The 17,849-nt window shown below is 32.8% G+C and overlaps 2 protein-coding genes across 3 annotated transcripts; both read right to left on the bottom strand.

Moving 5' to 3' along the window:
* Positions 1-482: 482 nt before the first annotated feature.
* Positions 483-3,093, bottom strand: LOC112778746 (mRNA-decapping enzyme-like protein). The gene is made up of 6 exons (XM_025823036.3): positions 2,853-3,093; positions 2,715-2,755; positions 2,580-2,629; positions 1,945-2,089; positions 1,723-1,779; positions 483-489 (listed from the first exon to the last, which is right to left on the bottom strand). The coding sequence occupies exons 1-6, from the start codon at positions 3,009-3,011 to the stop codon at positions 483-485; spliced, it is 459 nt and encodes a 152-aa protein (XP_025678821.1). The 5' UTR covers positions 3,012-3,093.
* Positions 3,094-13,109: 10,016 nt separating this feature from the next.
* LOC112779930 (low affinity inorganic phosphate transporter 1-like) lies at positions 13,110-17,413 on the bottom strand. 2 transcript variants are annotated; one of them, XM_025824280.3, is made up of 3 exons: positions 17,196-17,413; positions 14,730-15,127; positions 13,110-14,461 (listed from the first exon to the last, which is right to left on the bottom strand). In XM_025824280.3, exons 2-3 carry the CDS (start codon positions 15,125-15,127, stop codon positions 13,315-13,317), a joined length of 1,545 nt encoding a protein of 514 aa, XP_025680065.1. In that variant the 5' UTR covers positions 17,196-17,413; the 3' UTR covers positions 13,110-13,314. The 2 variants fall into 2 exon arrangements, with proteins under 2 accessions (XP_025680065.1, XP_025680064.1); XM_025824279.3 differs by having other exon boundaries at positions 14,730-15,130; positions 17,196-17,382.
* Between the last annotated feature and the right edge of the window lie 436 nt (positions 17,414-17,849).

Below are 17,849 nucleotides of genomic sequence, written 5' to 3'. Positions count from 1 at the left end.
ATAAACAGTTAAAGTTAATCCAAAACTTAACATCTCACAGATGAGAAAACAGTAAAATTAATCCAAAATATGTCATCAAATGAGTTCAGACTAAAAAAAATTAAACTTTCTTTTTTAAACCCAAGCAGCAATATATTTTTATTTTTAAGAAATAATCCTTAAGGAAACCAAGGCTAAAGTCAATTATACACGAGATAGTCTCCAAAAAAATAAGAGCTACTAAATCTCTATCAATAATTTATTGAAAATATAAGTTCCAGAGAAGTTATGTAAAAACACACATTGAAAAATATAATAGTAAATTTAATCCAAAATTTCTTATCAAATCAGCTCAGAATTCAAAACAATTAAACTTCCCTTTTTTTTAACCCAAGCAGCAATATATTTTTATTTTTTAACAAAAAATCCTTAAGAAAACCAAAGGTAAGGTGAATTATACACAACATAATGATACAGATCTGTCATGACATCAATTTTTTTTCTCACCATCTGCGGCCAACAACAAAAATTAACAAAACCATACGAACATCATGCTCAGAAATAAAAGAACAAACAGCAATAACAGATTCCAAAATAAACTTAAATTAAATGAACCCAAAACCCTCACATACCTACTTCCATGATATATTCATGGATTGGCAAGACAAAACTTTTTCTTTCTACAAAACTCAAACAATATTGATCTTCCATGCCAATCAAGTTACCAATCATTGGCTTCGAATATGAGACACAAATAGCTAGATTCAGATGAAAAACAATTAAGGCCTTAAAAGTTAGAATAGTAGAGGAAGAAACAAAAGAAACTAACCCCTTTATTACTGGAGAAATGGCTTTTTACATTAACTAAGACATAATATAAGCAGGCAGAAGATAAGACCCAATTTTAAAATTTTCCATGTGGATAATAGTTGTAAGGGATACATAAAGAAATTTCTAACACACAATATATCCTTACTTATAAAATCATGCAAGAAATCTAAATGGAGTACCCGTGATTATGCTCATCGGGGGCTCCACTGCGTACAAACACTGGCACAGCTTTGCATAGATTGGGAGGATCTAAAAATGAGAAAACCTACATTTACCGGATAGGCATGAGTGGATAATTTTAAAACCATTAACATCTCAAATTAACATCTCAATTTATACATGTTGAAAACAATTGATTAAAGAATGGAATCAAACAGACAAATGATCTTATCACCTCTCCCAACCAAAAAAATTAAGATAACCATGTCATAACATGGCCTAGTCATTAGACCTTGCATGCAAGTTAAGCTCACCCAAGATAAAATAAAAAATGTAAACCAATAGTACATAGGGGTCTTTCCATCTTAGTTTATGTGTTTTGTTTTAGAAGTTAACTGTCAGGGTAAGTTAACCTGGTCTGTTATTTGTAGTTAGTTATAGACAGCTGTCAACAGCTTCTCAGTTGGTAATTTATACAAAGTTGTAAGAAGTTGCACTTCTAAGTGCTACTATTAACACATGGGCCTGATGTGAAACTTATTCAACTCAATACAGACAAGTCTCAACCTTCAAAATCAGCTCACTTTTATCTTTTCTGTCAACTTTCTCACTCTTTCCTTCATATGATGTAATAGAAGAGTAGAACACCATTTGAACCAGAAGAAAAAAGACATAATAGGTAAAACGATCCCTATAATCCATGGGAACAGGATAAGGTAGTGGCGCTAGATAGAAACATAGTAGTATTATTACCTCTTTGTAAAAGACACCTTTGACTTTGGAGGCACCTTAGCATATGCATTAAGGATCCTGAAAACCAGCCAATTTTAGGTGAATAACACAATTGCATGAAAATAATACAAATTGGAGAAAAATTTTGCTGTAAGACTAAGGCATAAGTCACAATATCGATTATAATAATTAAAAAAATTGCAAACTATCTATGTGTAACTCGGCATTTCCATGTTTCATTACCTGTTAAAAAGATTTGCAACCTCTTCACATTCACGTGCATTATAGAACCAGATGCCATTCACTTCTTGAGCAGCATTTCTATATAATAGATAAGGAACTTGAACTTCATACTCGAAATCCCCCAAAAGATTATCCACCAAATTTTCTGCTTATGCAGACAGACCAGGGCTAAATATAGGGATATTTGGAAGTTCTCAACCACCATGTACATAGCAGCAAAGTATATACCTCACCCACAAAATAATGTCTACAACGCTTATATTTACAGCTTGCATAATTACTAATTTCACTGTACTCACAATATTGAGTGCAACATAACAACTATGGTGGAATTCCAATAGCCAATACCTAAGCCCAAATCCTACAATATTAGGGTCAAGATCACAACTAATAACTAAAATCGTGCTCTACCTCGGACCAGGAAGCATATGAAAAAAAATCTTAATTGCGTTACCGACAAGAACCCAAAATGAGAAAATGAGAAATGATACTCGCAATACTAAATTTCCAACAACCATCGCACCAAACCATGCCCGATTGCCTCAAAAAGGAAAAAAAAGGCGAAATTCTTTCTATAAAATAATTAAAAGAAGTTTGTTGACGACAAAAAAACAAAAGCAGAAAGACTAACTAACCAATATTGCGACGGTTCATCACAATAAACTGAAATCGCGGTTGCGTGTTCCTGAAAAAATCAAACAAAAAGCAATCGGATCATGGAATTCATGAATTGTTGCGATATGATGAAGGGAAAGGAACAAAAAGTAGACCTTTTGACAACGAAGAGGGATCCCTCGACGTCCTTGCAGCTCTACAAATGGTAATCGCAGAAAGAAGAGAGAGAAAGCGTTAGAGAGAAAGATGGAGAATGGCATCGATGAAAGGAAGGAGATTATAACGGAACGAACCCATTGGGAGAGGTCAATGTTGAACTCGTAGAAGGTGACGTGTGCAGCGGTGATGAGGATTTCCTTGACGAAGGGGTCGATGCACTGAAGAACAGTGAGGTTGAGGAGCTTGGTGCTGTGCTGGTCGAGATTGGGCATGAGCTTCCCGTTCTGAGACATTATGGAACCACAAACACAAACCCTAGAATTTTGCGGGTTGGGTTTGGGGTTTGGATGTGTTGTGTGCCTGAGAGTGAGAATGGAAAAGGAGGAATGGAATGGAATGGAATGGAGAATCAGAGAAGAAAGAGAGGTGAACCAACTCAAAAAACCCTTAAGAGGAAGTCGGCCACGGAGAGAGAGAACACATAGGCCAGAGGTCACACTCACCACATCAGAGGAAGAACTCCGTTCCCGTCGAGCCCTCCTCCACCCCGTTATAATCCATCTCGCCTCTTTGACTCCTCATCGCCCTCTTGGTGTGATCATTCCAATGCTGCTGCGTTTGGGAGGGAGAGTCACTGCCTCAGAAGGAGAAGTCTCGAGCCGTCCTCCGCCCCATTATAGTCCATCTCGCATGTTATGTCTCTGTGGGTTGGGGATTTTGGAGAGGTCTGCTGCCTCCACCACGTTCTCCTCCTCTGTGCTTTCAGACAACGAATTCCAGCTGCTAGGGTTAGTGTTTTAGGTGGGGATCATAGGGATTGGTGATTTCGGAACAATGACAGGAGAAATTGGCGAAGATTGAAGAGACGTACAAACCTGAAGATGCAAAATGGAGGTGAAGAGGTAGGGTTTGGGATTAAGAGTGGGAGAGAATCTAAGTAGCAATCTCCAGAAAGAGAGAGTAGATAACCGAGAGACGGATGTAATCCACAGATCATCCGTCGGTGATGGTTTTGAAGCAGACGGTTTTGTTGGTTTTTACTAGGAAGAAGGAGATCCATAGAGAGATTGAGACACTGACACGATGAAGGAAGGAGGAGAGAGAGAAAGAGTGAGAAACTTAGAAGCGAGAGAGAAGGAGCAGCGCAGAGACAGAAAGAATAAGCTTTACCTTTAGGTTACTACTTTTTCATTATTTTATTCCAAATTAACGTGAGAGCGACACCTGGCTTAATGAGCCACGCCTATTATACAAGTAATATATATATATATATATATATATATATATATATATATATATATATATATATATATATATATATATATATATATATATACATTCAACTCATATTGTCAATTGCTCAACTATAACCAAACACCAAGAAGACATCATAAATTCACCATATTCCTCAACACATGCCCAACATCAATTTATCCATCAATATCATAAAGTCTAATCATTTTAACACATTTAACCACTTCAACTTATCATATAGTTCTCTAGCCTAAGTTTTCACAGAGCCATACATATTAAATGCGCGAAACCTAAACCATACCTTGGCCGATCACCACGTTTGATCTGCTTGATCCAAGGCAGCCACTCATGCTATACACGGCCCACACAACTCAAAACAAATACCAAGGCTTTAGCACCAATCCGATCCTCCACCTAGCCTCTAAATGTCCACAATTCCAAGTTCCAATTACAACACACCACCTAATACAAATATATAACACATATATATAGCCAACTCAATCTCTAATGCACAAATTCATAATTTTAGATAGGATTTTGGTTTCGTCAACTTATCCACGCTCAAAGTAACTCAAACCTGATAAGCTCTGCAAGCTAAATCAAACCTAGAACACCAAATTTGGCAAAATCTCATTACAGGGCTCAATTTCACAAATCAAAAGGGGGTAGAGAATCTGATATGAGATTGTGGCTTACCTGTGAAATTGATCTGATAGAAACGTAGAGCTCGACGTGCTGGATGCGTGGCTGCAAACGGTACGGCGATCGGAGCTCGAATGGAGAAGTTATGGCGGATGGAAGTGGGAGTGAGGATTAGGGAGCTCTCCTCTCCCCCTTGCTGTTTCGGCGTATTTATAAGCTGAATGGGAAAGGAGGTGCTTCTGCCCATTTTAAGTTATGGGTCTGGTTGGACCTACAGGCTCGATTTGGGCCCAGTTTAACTGGTTCGGCCCATCCGGCCAATTTTGGGCCAAATTTTTCGAAATTGGTGTCAAAATTCTCGTTTTGAATAGCTCTATCCTATTTTGATATTAGATTTACATTTTTAATTTTTCTAATTAAAATTCAATTTATTGACTAATTATTCACTAATTTTAGCGGGGTTTACAAAAATGATTGTCGAGAACAAAGTTGGGTGCTCAGCCTCGTTGTGTTAGGGCCATTTATGGGGGAAAATTTGTATAGATTTTGCTAGGGGTGCAGCGAACTCTATATATATTATAGAGTTCGTCGGGGGTTACGACGAACTCTATAATATATATAGAGTTCACCGGGGGGTATGGCGAACTCCATAATTTATATGGAGTTCGCCGGGGGTACGACGAACTTGCTCTAATTAAAAAAAAAAGTGCATTCCTGTAAATAAAGATCAAAAGTGGGTTCGGTGAAAATAAATATTTTTAATAATTTATAATGAAAAAAATCCATCAAGTATGCATGTCAAATAGAATCAAAATTTAATTCCAGCATAAATAAATAATAAAGAATAAAAGGGTAATAAATACAAACATAACCACCATAAATAAATAGGAAAGAATAAATTGCATTTGGCCAGAAAGAACATCGACAGGAAAAATATGCATGGTAAAAATGAAAGAAAGAGTGAAATTGCAAATCATGATCCGCATCTAATTTTTATACCGCTAATGAACAACATAACCACACTGAGAAATTACTATTTAATCAAGAAGCGAAAATTAACCACTTTGGCAGAATGGGTGAAAATTATAAATCATGAACCGCATCTAAAATTAAATAATTAACATACCTTAGAAATTCTCAGTGGCATCACTTGGAAGGAGGGAGAAGAAACCAACTATTAGGATTCTTGAAAAAAATCTGCACCCTAATATTTATCTGAGGTTAATTACGGTTTAAATTTAAGAAAAAGATGAACTGCATAAAAATATTTTGAAAGGGTTGGAGGGAATGACCAAATTAAGCGCGGAATTGGAAGTGGACATCGTTCCATTTTGTCACGGTGATCACTGGGTCTGTGGCAAATGAGAAAATCCATCTCAAATTGGCCACGGACAAACGAGAACGTCGGAAAACTCCGCAAAATTTGGCCACAGAGATATAATACGTTGCAATTGGTTACCATGGTTATTGAACTTTGCCACTGTTTGTCGTTCGTGGGTACCTTCCCATTGGTAACTCCCGTATTTTTGGTAGTGCAAGTAGCTAGCTCAAACTTTGATAGGTATTTCCACAGACCCTGATTAATTCCTTTGAGCTTCTCCATCTGTTCTTTGAATTCTAGTATGGTGGTGCATTTAGCACAGTCCCAAACCACCTCCCAAATATGCAAATCCTTAAACCGATTTATAAAATTTTTCCAAATGTGCATCACACAGTTTCAGTGATGGGCATTTGGCATTACCTCTTTTACCTGTCTTCTTTGCAGGTGGCTTCTTTGCAGATGGATTATTTGGAGACACAATTTTTGTCTTTCCCTTACTTACTCTCCTCCTCTTGCCTACTTTGTCATCAGCACTATTATCACCTTTGTCACTGTCACTTTCAAATCTGGGTGGTGGAGGTTTGTATGGCTCATCATCCGTACTCTCGTACCCATCATCTGAAGATGAACTCTGAATCTCTTCTAACACAGGACTCTTAATTTGGTTTTCATCATCCTCCACAATCTTAGGCTCATCAACAGGGTGGTCAAAGTATAGGTAAAACTCATTCGTCTCTGCATTCTTCATTTTATTCTCTCGCATGGCATTAATCCCTACATCTCCTGTCAAAATGTGCAACCCCGACTCAACATCAGCACTTATTGGATCATTCCAATAAACTGCCTTGTATGATTGGTACCCCAAGCCCTTAAACAGTGAGATCAAGTCCCCAAAATTCACAAAATCCAGGTCCATTTTGGAAAATTTCTCTACCTTTCCATTTTGATAAATAAGGGAACCATTACTTGTTCTTACAAAACTACCTCCATGGTGGAAAACTAGCACCACAAACACATCAATCATCTGGAAAAAAAAAAACAAAAATCTATGATCGACTAAGGGCTTGTTTGGGTGAGATTCTAAGAAAAGATCTTTTTTTGAGTTATCTTTTTTTAAAAGATCTTATGAAAAAGTAAAAGTAATTTTATGTTTGGGTATCTCATGTAAAAAAATCTTTTTATCTATCAATTATGTTTGGGTATAACAATATAAAAGTACTTTTTGTTTATTTATTATATGAAAAACATCTTTTTTTAAGGAAAAAAGATCTTTTAAAAAAAGATGTAAATTACAACTTCTCAAAAAAGATGTTTTTTTTATTTTTCTAGTGCTTTTACTTTTACTACTAGAAATTTGACAAACACGCTAAAAAATAAAAAAAAAATCTTTTTTCATTGAAAAAATATATTTTTTTATCAAGATAATGACGCTCAAACAAGCACTAACTATACACTCAAAAAGCAATGTTCTTCAAAAAAAGAAACAGAAATCAGCCAAGAAACTTTCTTTGCCCTAACATTGGATCAGTTTCACAGGAAAAACCCACATACTTTTTTTTTCAACATTATCAACATGCACGTACATTCCTTTCACAAACAATTTTCATACTTTCATAACCATTGAACCTGACAATCGACTTACTAAGCAGCGCAACGAATTCTTACCTTCTGTGACGAAGACAACAACTCAGGCAACACTAAAGGGTTTTCCCTCTTCGACAGCGAGTACACACCGGAACCTTCTCAGTCTGGATAGTGGTTTTTTTGGGGGAAGAAACAAAATAATCTTGCATTTGACCGTTGGTATTCTTAGGGTTTATTGTAATTCTGTAATAGCTGTGTGAGTGTAATAGGTATTCTATATAAGTTAAGGGATGAGAGTGTATATAAAGGGCAGCACACAAAACGACGTAGCTTTGAGAGCGAGGGACTTCTTTGTCCATTTTTCAAAAGTTGCCTTCCACTAATGTGCCACGTGGGCAGCCGTAATGCCAGGTAAGCAGAACGGGAGTCACGTCAGACTTTTCCTTTGGGTTTGACGGAGGCATTTGGACGGAGGGACTAATCCGTCCAATTTTTAAAGAGGTGAGGGATTTAAAAGTAATTTCCAATTATCAAAGACAAAAATGTCCATGGGACAAAAGGTCAGGGACTAGTTTGTCCTTTTCTCTGGATTTTTTTTCCTTTTCTTTCTTAATACAAAAATGGCATCATTTTTGGGATGGAGTTTGAAAAAAATAAAATTCAAATCAGTCTAATTTTGTTAAACCCCCTGGATAACCTTTTTTTTTTTGAAAACTTCCTCGACTTTATTATTACTACCAAGCAATTAAGTTGTAACTATTTCGTTCAAAATAAACAAATTTAGATTAAACAACTAATAATATATTATATAAATATGATTTGAGTATGGTTATTCTAAGGAAAAGAAAAAAGAAGTTTCTCTTAATTCTTTTTTTTTTTTTGTCAACACTCAAATTACTTGATTTCATACCTATTTTACTGTTTTGCAAGAGATTGGAAAAAAAGACTGAGTTTTGGAAAGAAAACAAAGGTGAAACAAATACATATCCACTCTCTTTAGCTGATAAGACAATTTATACAATTCTGAAACTTAATAAAACTAACCTATATAGTTGGTACAATCTATGAGTTTTGGATATGCTGCACAAAAAAAAAAATCAAAATTTTAGTAAAATATTATTTATGAAAAACTAAAAAATTTGAGAAAATAGGATGTCATCTCTAAACAAGTAGGAAGAAGAAAAGAAAAAGCCCTATAGAATTCACATTATTTTTAGAGAACTATAATTAGAAATCAGAATAATTAAAATAAGAAATAGGATAATGAAATGAAAAGATTACACTGACAAATGATAGTTTGGAGTATCTTTTCAATGAACAAAAAGAAAAAAAAAACTGAACATACTGGTAATGATTGTTTTACAATGTCTTTCATATGTTGTTTTAAAAGGGTTAAGTACGATTTTGATCCCTAAGGTAGGGATTGAAAATTTTTTTTGTCTTTAACCTTTTTTTGCTTACAAAATTGTCCCCAAGGTTTAACTTATTTTTAAAACCGTCTTTCGGACCAAAATACTCATCTCCTGCTTCACCAAAATACCTCATTTCTATTCTTCTTTTTCGTTCTTCTCCATCAACAATAACAAAAACAATAAAATCACCAGCAACAACAACAATAAAATCAACAACAATGAATCAAAAAAAAAAACAATGAAGCACAAGAACAATGAATCAAAAGCAAAGATAATGAAGCCATCTTTTCTTTTTTTTTTCCTTCTTCAGCAACAACAATGAAGCAGAAGCATAAGCAGAATTGAAAATAAAAGTTGAAGCAAAATTGGAAATAGACATAGAAGCAGAAACTGAAGTAACAGAAGCATCAAAATTAAAAGAACAAAGAATCAAATGCAGAATTAGAAACAGAAGTAAAACATCAAAATTAGAAATAGAAGCAGAACCAGATGTGGAAGTAACAGAAGTAAAAGAACAAAGAATCAAAATTGAAAACAATGTGATTAACAAAATCAGAATCAGAATCAAAATTGGTGGATTAACAAAATCATAATCAGAAATATGTGATTAACAATCTTATTATCAAAATCAGAAACAAAAGCAAAATTGGGGATAAATGACGATACGACGATGCGACACGAAAAGGGAGAAACTGCTGCCACCGTTCGTGCATGTTGCGGCCGCTGTAAGGGAGCCTGGCCACTGTCGTCATCACGGTGGGTTGAAGTCGTCGCCGTGCATGCCGCTGCCAGTGGAGTAGAACGCGAGGAAGAGGAACGACTAGATTTGGCGGCAAGGACTGAACGACGAGGAGCAGTGGCACTGGCGAGAACCGAACGACGAGTAGCAGTGGCGGCGAATTCCTTCCCCTTCTCTGCCCCACCTTCCCCCTCTTCTTCCCTGGAAAACCCCCTCCCCTAGTGTGATTCCTTCCCCCTTTTTTTTAATCTATTTTTTTCTTTCTTTTTATATTTTTTAAATTAGGAGTAATAAAAATTAAAATTTTGGTAAAAAGAACAATTTTAAAAATAAATTAAATTTTAGAGACGATTTTGTAAGTAAAAAAAAAGATCGAAAACGAAAAAAATTTTCAGTCCCAACCTTAGACATTAAAATTGTACTTAACCCTTTAAAACAACATATATATGAAGGACATTATAAAACAATCATTACCAGTATGTGCAATTTCTTACTTATGGGAAGAGTAGTAGAGTTTTTCAGTCAATCACTCCATGTTTGCAATTCTTTACCTACTCTATATTTACAACTAATGTAAAGAAAATTTGATTTTTAAACAAATTCTAAATGTGAATATAAGCAATAGAAGATACATTGAACTCTGTAACCTAGTGACCCCCTACATATTAGATGAAGAACAAGTTTTAAGACAATAAATATCCCCGTAGCTCTCAAATTAAATAATGGAATAGAAGCACCTAATTCTAAATGTGAATACAAGCAAGAGATTTTTTTAAGAAAATTCTAAATTCTATGAAAATTACATATCAGCATAAATTCTTCTAAGTTTACTAGTGTAAAAGATGTGTCTGTATTACAAAGGATAAAAGAGAATTGTGAAAAAAAATTGTGTATATTCAAGTTGTATAAAATGATACAATATATATATAGAAAGATATTTATAAGTGTTAAGAGAATTAAAATAATAAAGATGTAATATCTTATAATAAATATTCATATATGATAAATAATTCTAATAAATGCTAATTGATTCTAATATATTCTAGCATCCCCCTCAAACTCAAATGACAACTTTGAGTTTGAAATTTATTTAAAACAATGAAATAAAGAAAGAAAAAAATTGTATAAACTAACGGAACGGGTGCAGACAGAACTATCGAAAGGAAGCACAGACGAAACTACCAAAAGGAAGCACACACGAAACTGTTACAAGAAAGTACAGACAGAACTGCCACAAGAAAACACAAACGGAACTGCCACAAGGAAACGCAGATGAAACTGCCATAAAGAAATGTAGACGAAACACAGACGGAACTGCCACGAGAAAATGCAGACGGAACTATCGAAAGAGAGCGAAAACTATATGATTTCTCCATAAGAATAGGTAAGCAGCGATGACAATGATATTTGATCATTCGACTTGGAAAGACACAAGGCGGAGAGAATATGCTAGTCGGTGAGGTGAAAAAGTATCAAAGAAGTGATAAAAGACAAGAAAAATGGATTAGAGAAAAAGTGTAAAAAATATGGTGATTTCACCAAAAGAAAAATAATATATCCTCTTCAAGGAGGATACCATGGCTCTGATACCATGTTAGAAAGGGTAAGAAAGAGCAGAAGAGAAAATAATTGTATCTATTCAACTATTCAAGTTGTGTAGAATAATGATACAATATAGAAGAGTATTTATAGGTGTTAAGACAATCGAAATAATAAAGATTTAATATCCTATAATAAATATTTAAATATGCTGAATAATTCTAATAAATACTAATTGATTTTAATATATTCTAACAATATAGATCAATATATTTTATCCAACCATCTCTAAACTAAAAGGTAAGTTATCTCTTGTGACATGTCTTACTATTATTAAATAAAATAAAATAAATTGATTTATTATGGTTAATTTTAATTTTTAATCTAATCTAAATTTTGTTAATTTAATCCATTAATCATGATATAACTTTTTTTTACAAATTATAAAAATTATTAAAAAAATTTAAATTTATAATTTTTTATTTTTTTAAATTATATATTTATTAATCAATTTTAATCATAAAATAAAAAATAAATCTCAAAAGCAAAAAGAATAAATAAAAAAATTTAAGAGACACCAAAAATTTAAAATTCTCAAAAATTTTTCTCGGAGACTTTCTTAATTTTTTTTTAAATCTTTCTCATTGCTCTTGTTAACTAATTATATCTATTTTTTATCCATCATTTTTAAAAAGAATTTTCAATTAAAATCCTTTCCATTTTCATTGCTTTAAAAGTCAAATATTTAAAAAGTTTCATTGTTTTAAAATATTTTTAATGGACCTAATTTAATTATTAAGAAGAATAAAGAAGATTTTTGAAAGAATAAAAAAAGTAAGAGAGAATTATTAAAAAAGTGTTTTAAGAATTTTAAATTTCATGTCTCTTTTTTTGTCTTTTTTTTATTTTTTTATTTTGTGGTTGAAATAAATTAAATGATGTATGATAATGATTTAAGAAAATAAAAAAAATTATAAAATAAAACTTTTTTAGTGATTTTTATAATTTGTAAAAATAGTAATACTGATTGATTAAGTTAACAAAATTTAGGTTAAACTAAGTTTAACTATGATAAACTAACTTATTTTATTCAATAATAATAAAATATGTCATAAAAAAATAATTTATTTTTTATTATTTAAAAAAAAATTGGGTAGAATTTATACTTTCTTTTTTAAGTCTATAACAATTAATGAGGAGTGCTAGGAGTCAGCAACTTTTGTAATTTGTAGCCATTAAATAGTAGGGATGGCAAAGCGGGCCAGCCCGCCCCAACCCGTCCTGTCCCGCCGCCGGCTCACACCGCCAACTAAAATGGGTTCAAAATGCTAGTCTGTCCCACTTTATGGCGGATTGGCGGATTAGCGAGTCGGGGGGCTAGTCCGTTTTTTTTGAAAAATAAAATTCATTAAAATTAATTAAAAAATAATAATTAAAAAAATCAAATACAAATAAAAAATAGTCAAATTATAATATAATTTTTTTACTATTTTTTTTATTTTTAACTTCAATAAAATTGTTCAAAATAATATTTGTCAATAAAACTATCTTTATTTTAAAAAACAAGAGTCACATAATTCGAACAAATATACGAAATTATAAAATAAAATAAATAAAGTTAATAACTAAAAGAAGAATAAAAACAAAAAAAAAATGTTTAAAAATTCTATAATTATTAATTTTATAATAGTAATCACTATTTTATTTAATAAAAAAATTAAAATTAAAATTTTCGGCCCGGTGGACCGGCCTGTCCCGCCCTGCCAAAACCCGCCAATTTGCCGAATTTTTTTAATTTGGCGGACTCCAAATCCTAACCCGACCCATCCTTTTTAGCAGGTTTAATGGGTCGGCCCGACGGATTCAACCCGTGTTGTCACCCCTATCAAATAGCTATCAATGATGATTTTAATAGTGTAAGATTTTATTCAATAACTCATTTTTTTTACTGATTACATGTTTTTAATAAAGTTGCTCCTCCTAGACTTTTCCGTAATTAATAATTAAAGCTAAGACTCCATGATGTACTATACCACCGTCTTAAAATCATATTGTAAAAGCTAATCAACCATGCATGTATAAGATTCATAATTATTAACTAAAGCTTAAACAACATTATCCACAGCTTGTTGGTCCTCAACCTCACCAGACATTTCTTCTAGTGATTTTCCTTTGGATTCAGGAACCAAGAATGTGAAGAAGAAGCCACAGACGTTAACCACACCCATGATTATAAGGGTGTTCCTGATGCCAATTCCTTTCTCAGCGTAAACAAATCCAAAAGCACCAACCATAGCTCCAGCTTTGCCTGCAGCTGCTGAGATGCCATGACATGTTGATCTAAGCCTAGCAGGGAAGATCTCAGCAGGGACCACAAAAGTGGTGGCATTGGGTCCAAAGTTGGCGAAGAAGAACGTCAATGAATACATCACAACAAAGCCAATCTGGTTTCCCTTCAAGGTCCAATGATGATAAGGTATTGCCAATGCAAACATGAAAACTGTCATGAAGAAGAACCCCGTCAACTGAATGGAAAACCTCCCCACCCTATCAATGAGTGCCACCGTGAACCAGTAACCGGGAACAGTGCTGCACAGTGCAATCAAAGTCTGTGCTCTCGCAATCTTGTAAACCTCTTCAATTGCGCTCATTGTCTTCGCGGGTGGGATCCAACCGATGGCACTGAAGATATCTTTCTGGAACAGATTCTGGCTGTAGTAAGCAATATCCAAAAGGAACCAAGTTGTGGCGGTTCCAACAAGGTGAAGCCCATGCCGCTTAACAAACTCTCTCGAGAACAATCCAAAATCGTTGCCTCCTCCTGTTTCTTGCTGCTCAATCTTCTCTTGCTCTGCTTCAATCTCAACCTCAAGAACCTTGGACATGTCCGAAGCTGCTTGCTTTGCGTTCTTCGCCACCAAGGCCGTATACCTTGCTGTCTCCGGCATCTTCATCCTCCAATAGTACGTCGCAAGAGCGGGAAGCGCGCCAAACATCAAGATTATCCTCCAAACATAATCGGCTTCTGGCACGGTGGACCCCACGTGGTCGAACTCAAAGGCCGGAGCAGGGTGCAGTCCCTTGAAAATGGACGAAACTATGATCGCAACCATGCCACCTGCAAGGATTCCAAATCCCTGCATGGCAAAGACTGCCGCGATGAATGCTCCACGTGTCTTCTTGTTGGCGTACTCAGACATAATGGTTGCAGAGAGAGGATAGTCGCCGCCGATCCCAAACCCAAGCCAGAACCTAAAACAAGGACAAATAAATCAACTATTAATAATAAGATATTAGGGTTATTTGTTTTTGATTGGAGACTTGCATGCACCTTTTTTTTGCTAACAAGTTGATAATCGAAATTGATAGTTAAAAATTGAGAATTTAGTTACATATATCAAATTATTTAACTAATTATTTATTTTTAAATTAATATATAAAGATAATTGCGCCAAAATCTTTAATTAGATGTTTATACTCTAAGAACAAGAAATAAGGATAATAAGTTATTTATACTAACCTAAAGAAGCAAAGAGTGACCATAACAGATTTAGGCTCTTTTCCAAAGGAGAGTCCAGAGGCAAGGGAACAAATAACCATGAGCATGAGTGTCATTCCGTAGACACGCTTCCTTCCCATCTTGTCGCCCAGCCAACCGAAGAATAGTTGACCGGCGAGAGTGCCGCAGAATGCAACGCCATTGATGGCAGAGGAGACGTTAGACGGAAGAGAACCGGGATTGCTGGAGCCATCGTAGTAGTACAAGCGGCCAAGGAGTTTGGTGACGAGGGAGATGCAAAAGAGGTCATAGGCATCGGTGAAAAAACCCATCCCAGCGATCACAATAGCCGTGAAGTGGTACCATTGTGTCTTTGCAACATCCAGTGCATTCAGCACCTGCAATTGTTCCTTAGCCATCTTCTGATAATAACGAAGATCGATTAGCTTAATGTATAACTGTGAAATTAAACAACTATTCTCATCTCAATGATAAATATACAAGGTGCGGGTGGTGAGTGGTATTAAATTTTTATTTTATTTTTATTTATTATTTTATCTTTTTAAAAATAAAATTTATTATATTTATTTTTTTAAAATTAGTTATGTTTATTTTTTTTAATAGAATTCTCTAAAAATTCTTGTTATTTTAACTTATGAATATGTGCATGTGACACGCTCCACTATATAAATGGACGAGTAATCAAACAACATTGAGAATTCAAATAAAAAATAACAAATAGAGAAAATTGTAGAGATAGAACAATAATAATAACAACAATTTTGTTAGATAGACAATGAAGATTGTAAATAATATAAATAATGGATTATATTTTAAATTTATTAAATATGAATAATTTTAATTAATTTAAAATTTAAATTTTAAAATTAAAATTAAAATTTTTCTAATTTATTATTTAAGTTATTTAAAAAAATATTATTTTCTTATATTTTCTCTAATAACAATAGGACACGTGCAGTCAATGTGAAAGAAACGGGTTTCAACAGAGTCATTGGCACTGGTCAACACAATGATGCAACCTTTGCTGGTTCAGCTTGGCTATGAACACGGATTGGAGATTCACAGGTGCATAACACAGTGTAACCATGAGTATCATCATATGATTGTTAGTGCCACTAGTTATGATATGCATGTCTACAAAAAATTAAAAATAAAAATAAAAAAATTTACAAAAAATTATCTAATATTAATTACTTAAAAATTAATACAATTTCTTATAATTTTTTATGGTATATAATGGAAGATTAAAAAATGTTTTTTTTAAAATATTATTTTCTATTTTTTAGGCGGTGAAATTACTTATTATTTTTAATCTATTTACATCTATTCCAATTTTATTTATTTTAATCCCTTAGTTAAAATAATGATAGAAGCTGATGTGCAGAAAGTGTATGTTCCACCACTAAATATAATAGAATAAATCAAAAGATCCGAGATGAATGGAGAAAAAGTAGAAACAGAAAATACACTACAACAATATAGATTATTTTTTAGGGTTATAATGTGTAAAAGAAAATTAAAATTTGTCAAAAAAATAAATTTTGACACTATTTTAACTATGAAAATATGTTAATAAAAATTTTGTCAAAAATAGTATTTTTAACATATAAGTGATTGTGAAAAAAATTTAAATCTTATTTTGATAAATATTGGTTGTCAAAAATAATTTGTTAGAAAATTTTGAGAATATATTTTTTGTGATACTTATTAATTGTCAAAAATACTATTTATTTTGACACTTATTGACTATAAAATATTTTTAACAAAATATTTTAACAAAGAATGAAATGAGATCTTGAAACTAAAGAATAAATTGAGATTTTGAAGATAAAGAATAATGAGTAGTATAATCCTAAACTGAGAGCAGTGTGATGTCAAAATTAACAGAGCCCAAAGAAGAAGAAAAATAGTGGAGTAATTAAAAACAAATGAGTATCAAAATTGAGGAGTAATTTTTTACGGTCAAATTATTCATCAAGAAAATATAAAAAATTTGACATTTATGATATTTGTCAAAAATATATATTAATTTTGACATTTAATTATGGTGTTAAAAAATAAAGTGTTAAAATAACTCTATTTTCTTGTAGTGATATCGCCAAAGTTATAGCAAAACAAAAATCATGTGACAACGGGGAAGCCATTTTTTTTATTTTTTATTTAAATAATTCGAATTGCAATTTGTACAAGTTTGGAAGGTAGAAACATCATAAGCAAACGAAGAGTACCAGCAATAGGGAAACGGGATCAAAATTCACAAGCTTCATGTGAATACATACCAAATTATGTCAGACCATAAAAAACCACTAGATTTTTATTTAAACTTCTGCTTTATTTTAAATAAATTAAGACTTGTGAAGAACAATTAGCTAATTCATGTCTAATGAAAGAAAACAAGAATAATAACAAAGTATAATAAGAAAAAAGAAAGAAGAGATATATAAAAATTGATGAGATAGATTGTACCTGATGAGTAAGGAGTGAATGAGGGAAAAGAAAAACAAGTGATGAAGAAAGATGATAGTGGTGTCTGTGTTTTTATAAGAGTGAGGAGAGGGACCAGTAACGAACACAAACAGAAAAAGGATAACGCAATAAAAGACAATGTGAAGTGTGGTGTTGTGTTGTGTTGAGTTATGTGATGAGGTTCAGTATTTATTAACTCCCAAGGACTCTATTATATATGAGCAGAGAAAGATAGAGTTAAGTTGATTAACAACTATCAAGAATCTATCTTTATTGCAGAATATTCTATTTCACCCCACCACATCTATAACTTCCCAGATTCTCTCTTTTATTTTGTTCATTTTAAATTTAAATTCTTTTCCAAAACGTGTTTATCTTTTTATTTTAAATTTTAATTCTTTTTCAAGAAGTGTTATCTTTTTTTATAGTTAATAATTATATTACGGTGTAACATAAAAATAAAATAATGAGCTATTATATAAGAATATATATTTAATATTTATAAAAAAATAAATTATAGTTTTATTCAAAAATTGTAAAATATATACAAATAAATAATAATACATTTAGTGATTAATTAATAATATTCATAAAAATACTTTATTAGTTCTAAATGTTATTAGTAGGGTCTTTATCTGGGGATAGTATCGCGAC

The sequence above is a fragment of the Arachis hypogaea genome, chromosome 19, assembly GCF_003086295.3.
Source record: "Arachis hypogaea cultivar Tifrunner chromosome 19, arahy.Tifrunner.gnm2.J5K5, whole genome shotgun sequence".
Lineage (NCBI taxonomy): Eukaryota > Viridiplantae > Streptophyta > Magnoliopsida > Fabales > Fabaceae > Arachis > Arachis hypogaea.
The sequence above is the reverse complement of the archived record's forward strand: the minus strand, read 5'-3'. Positions and strand labels throughout refer to the sequence as shown.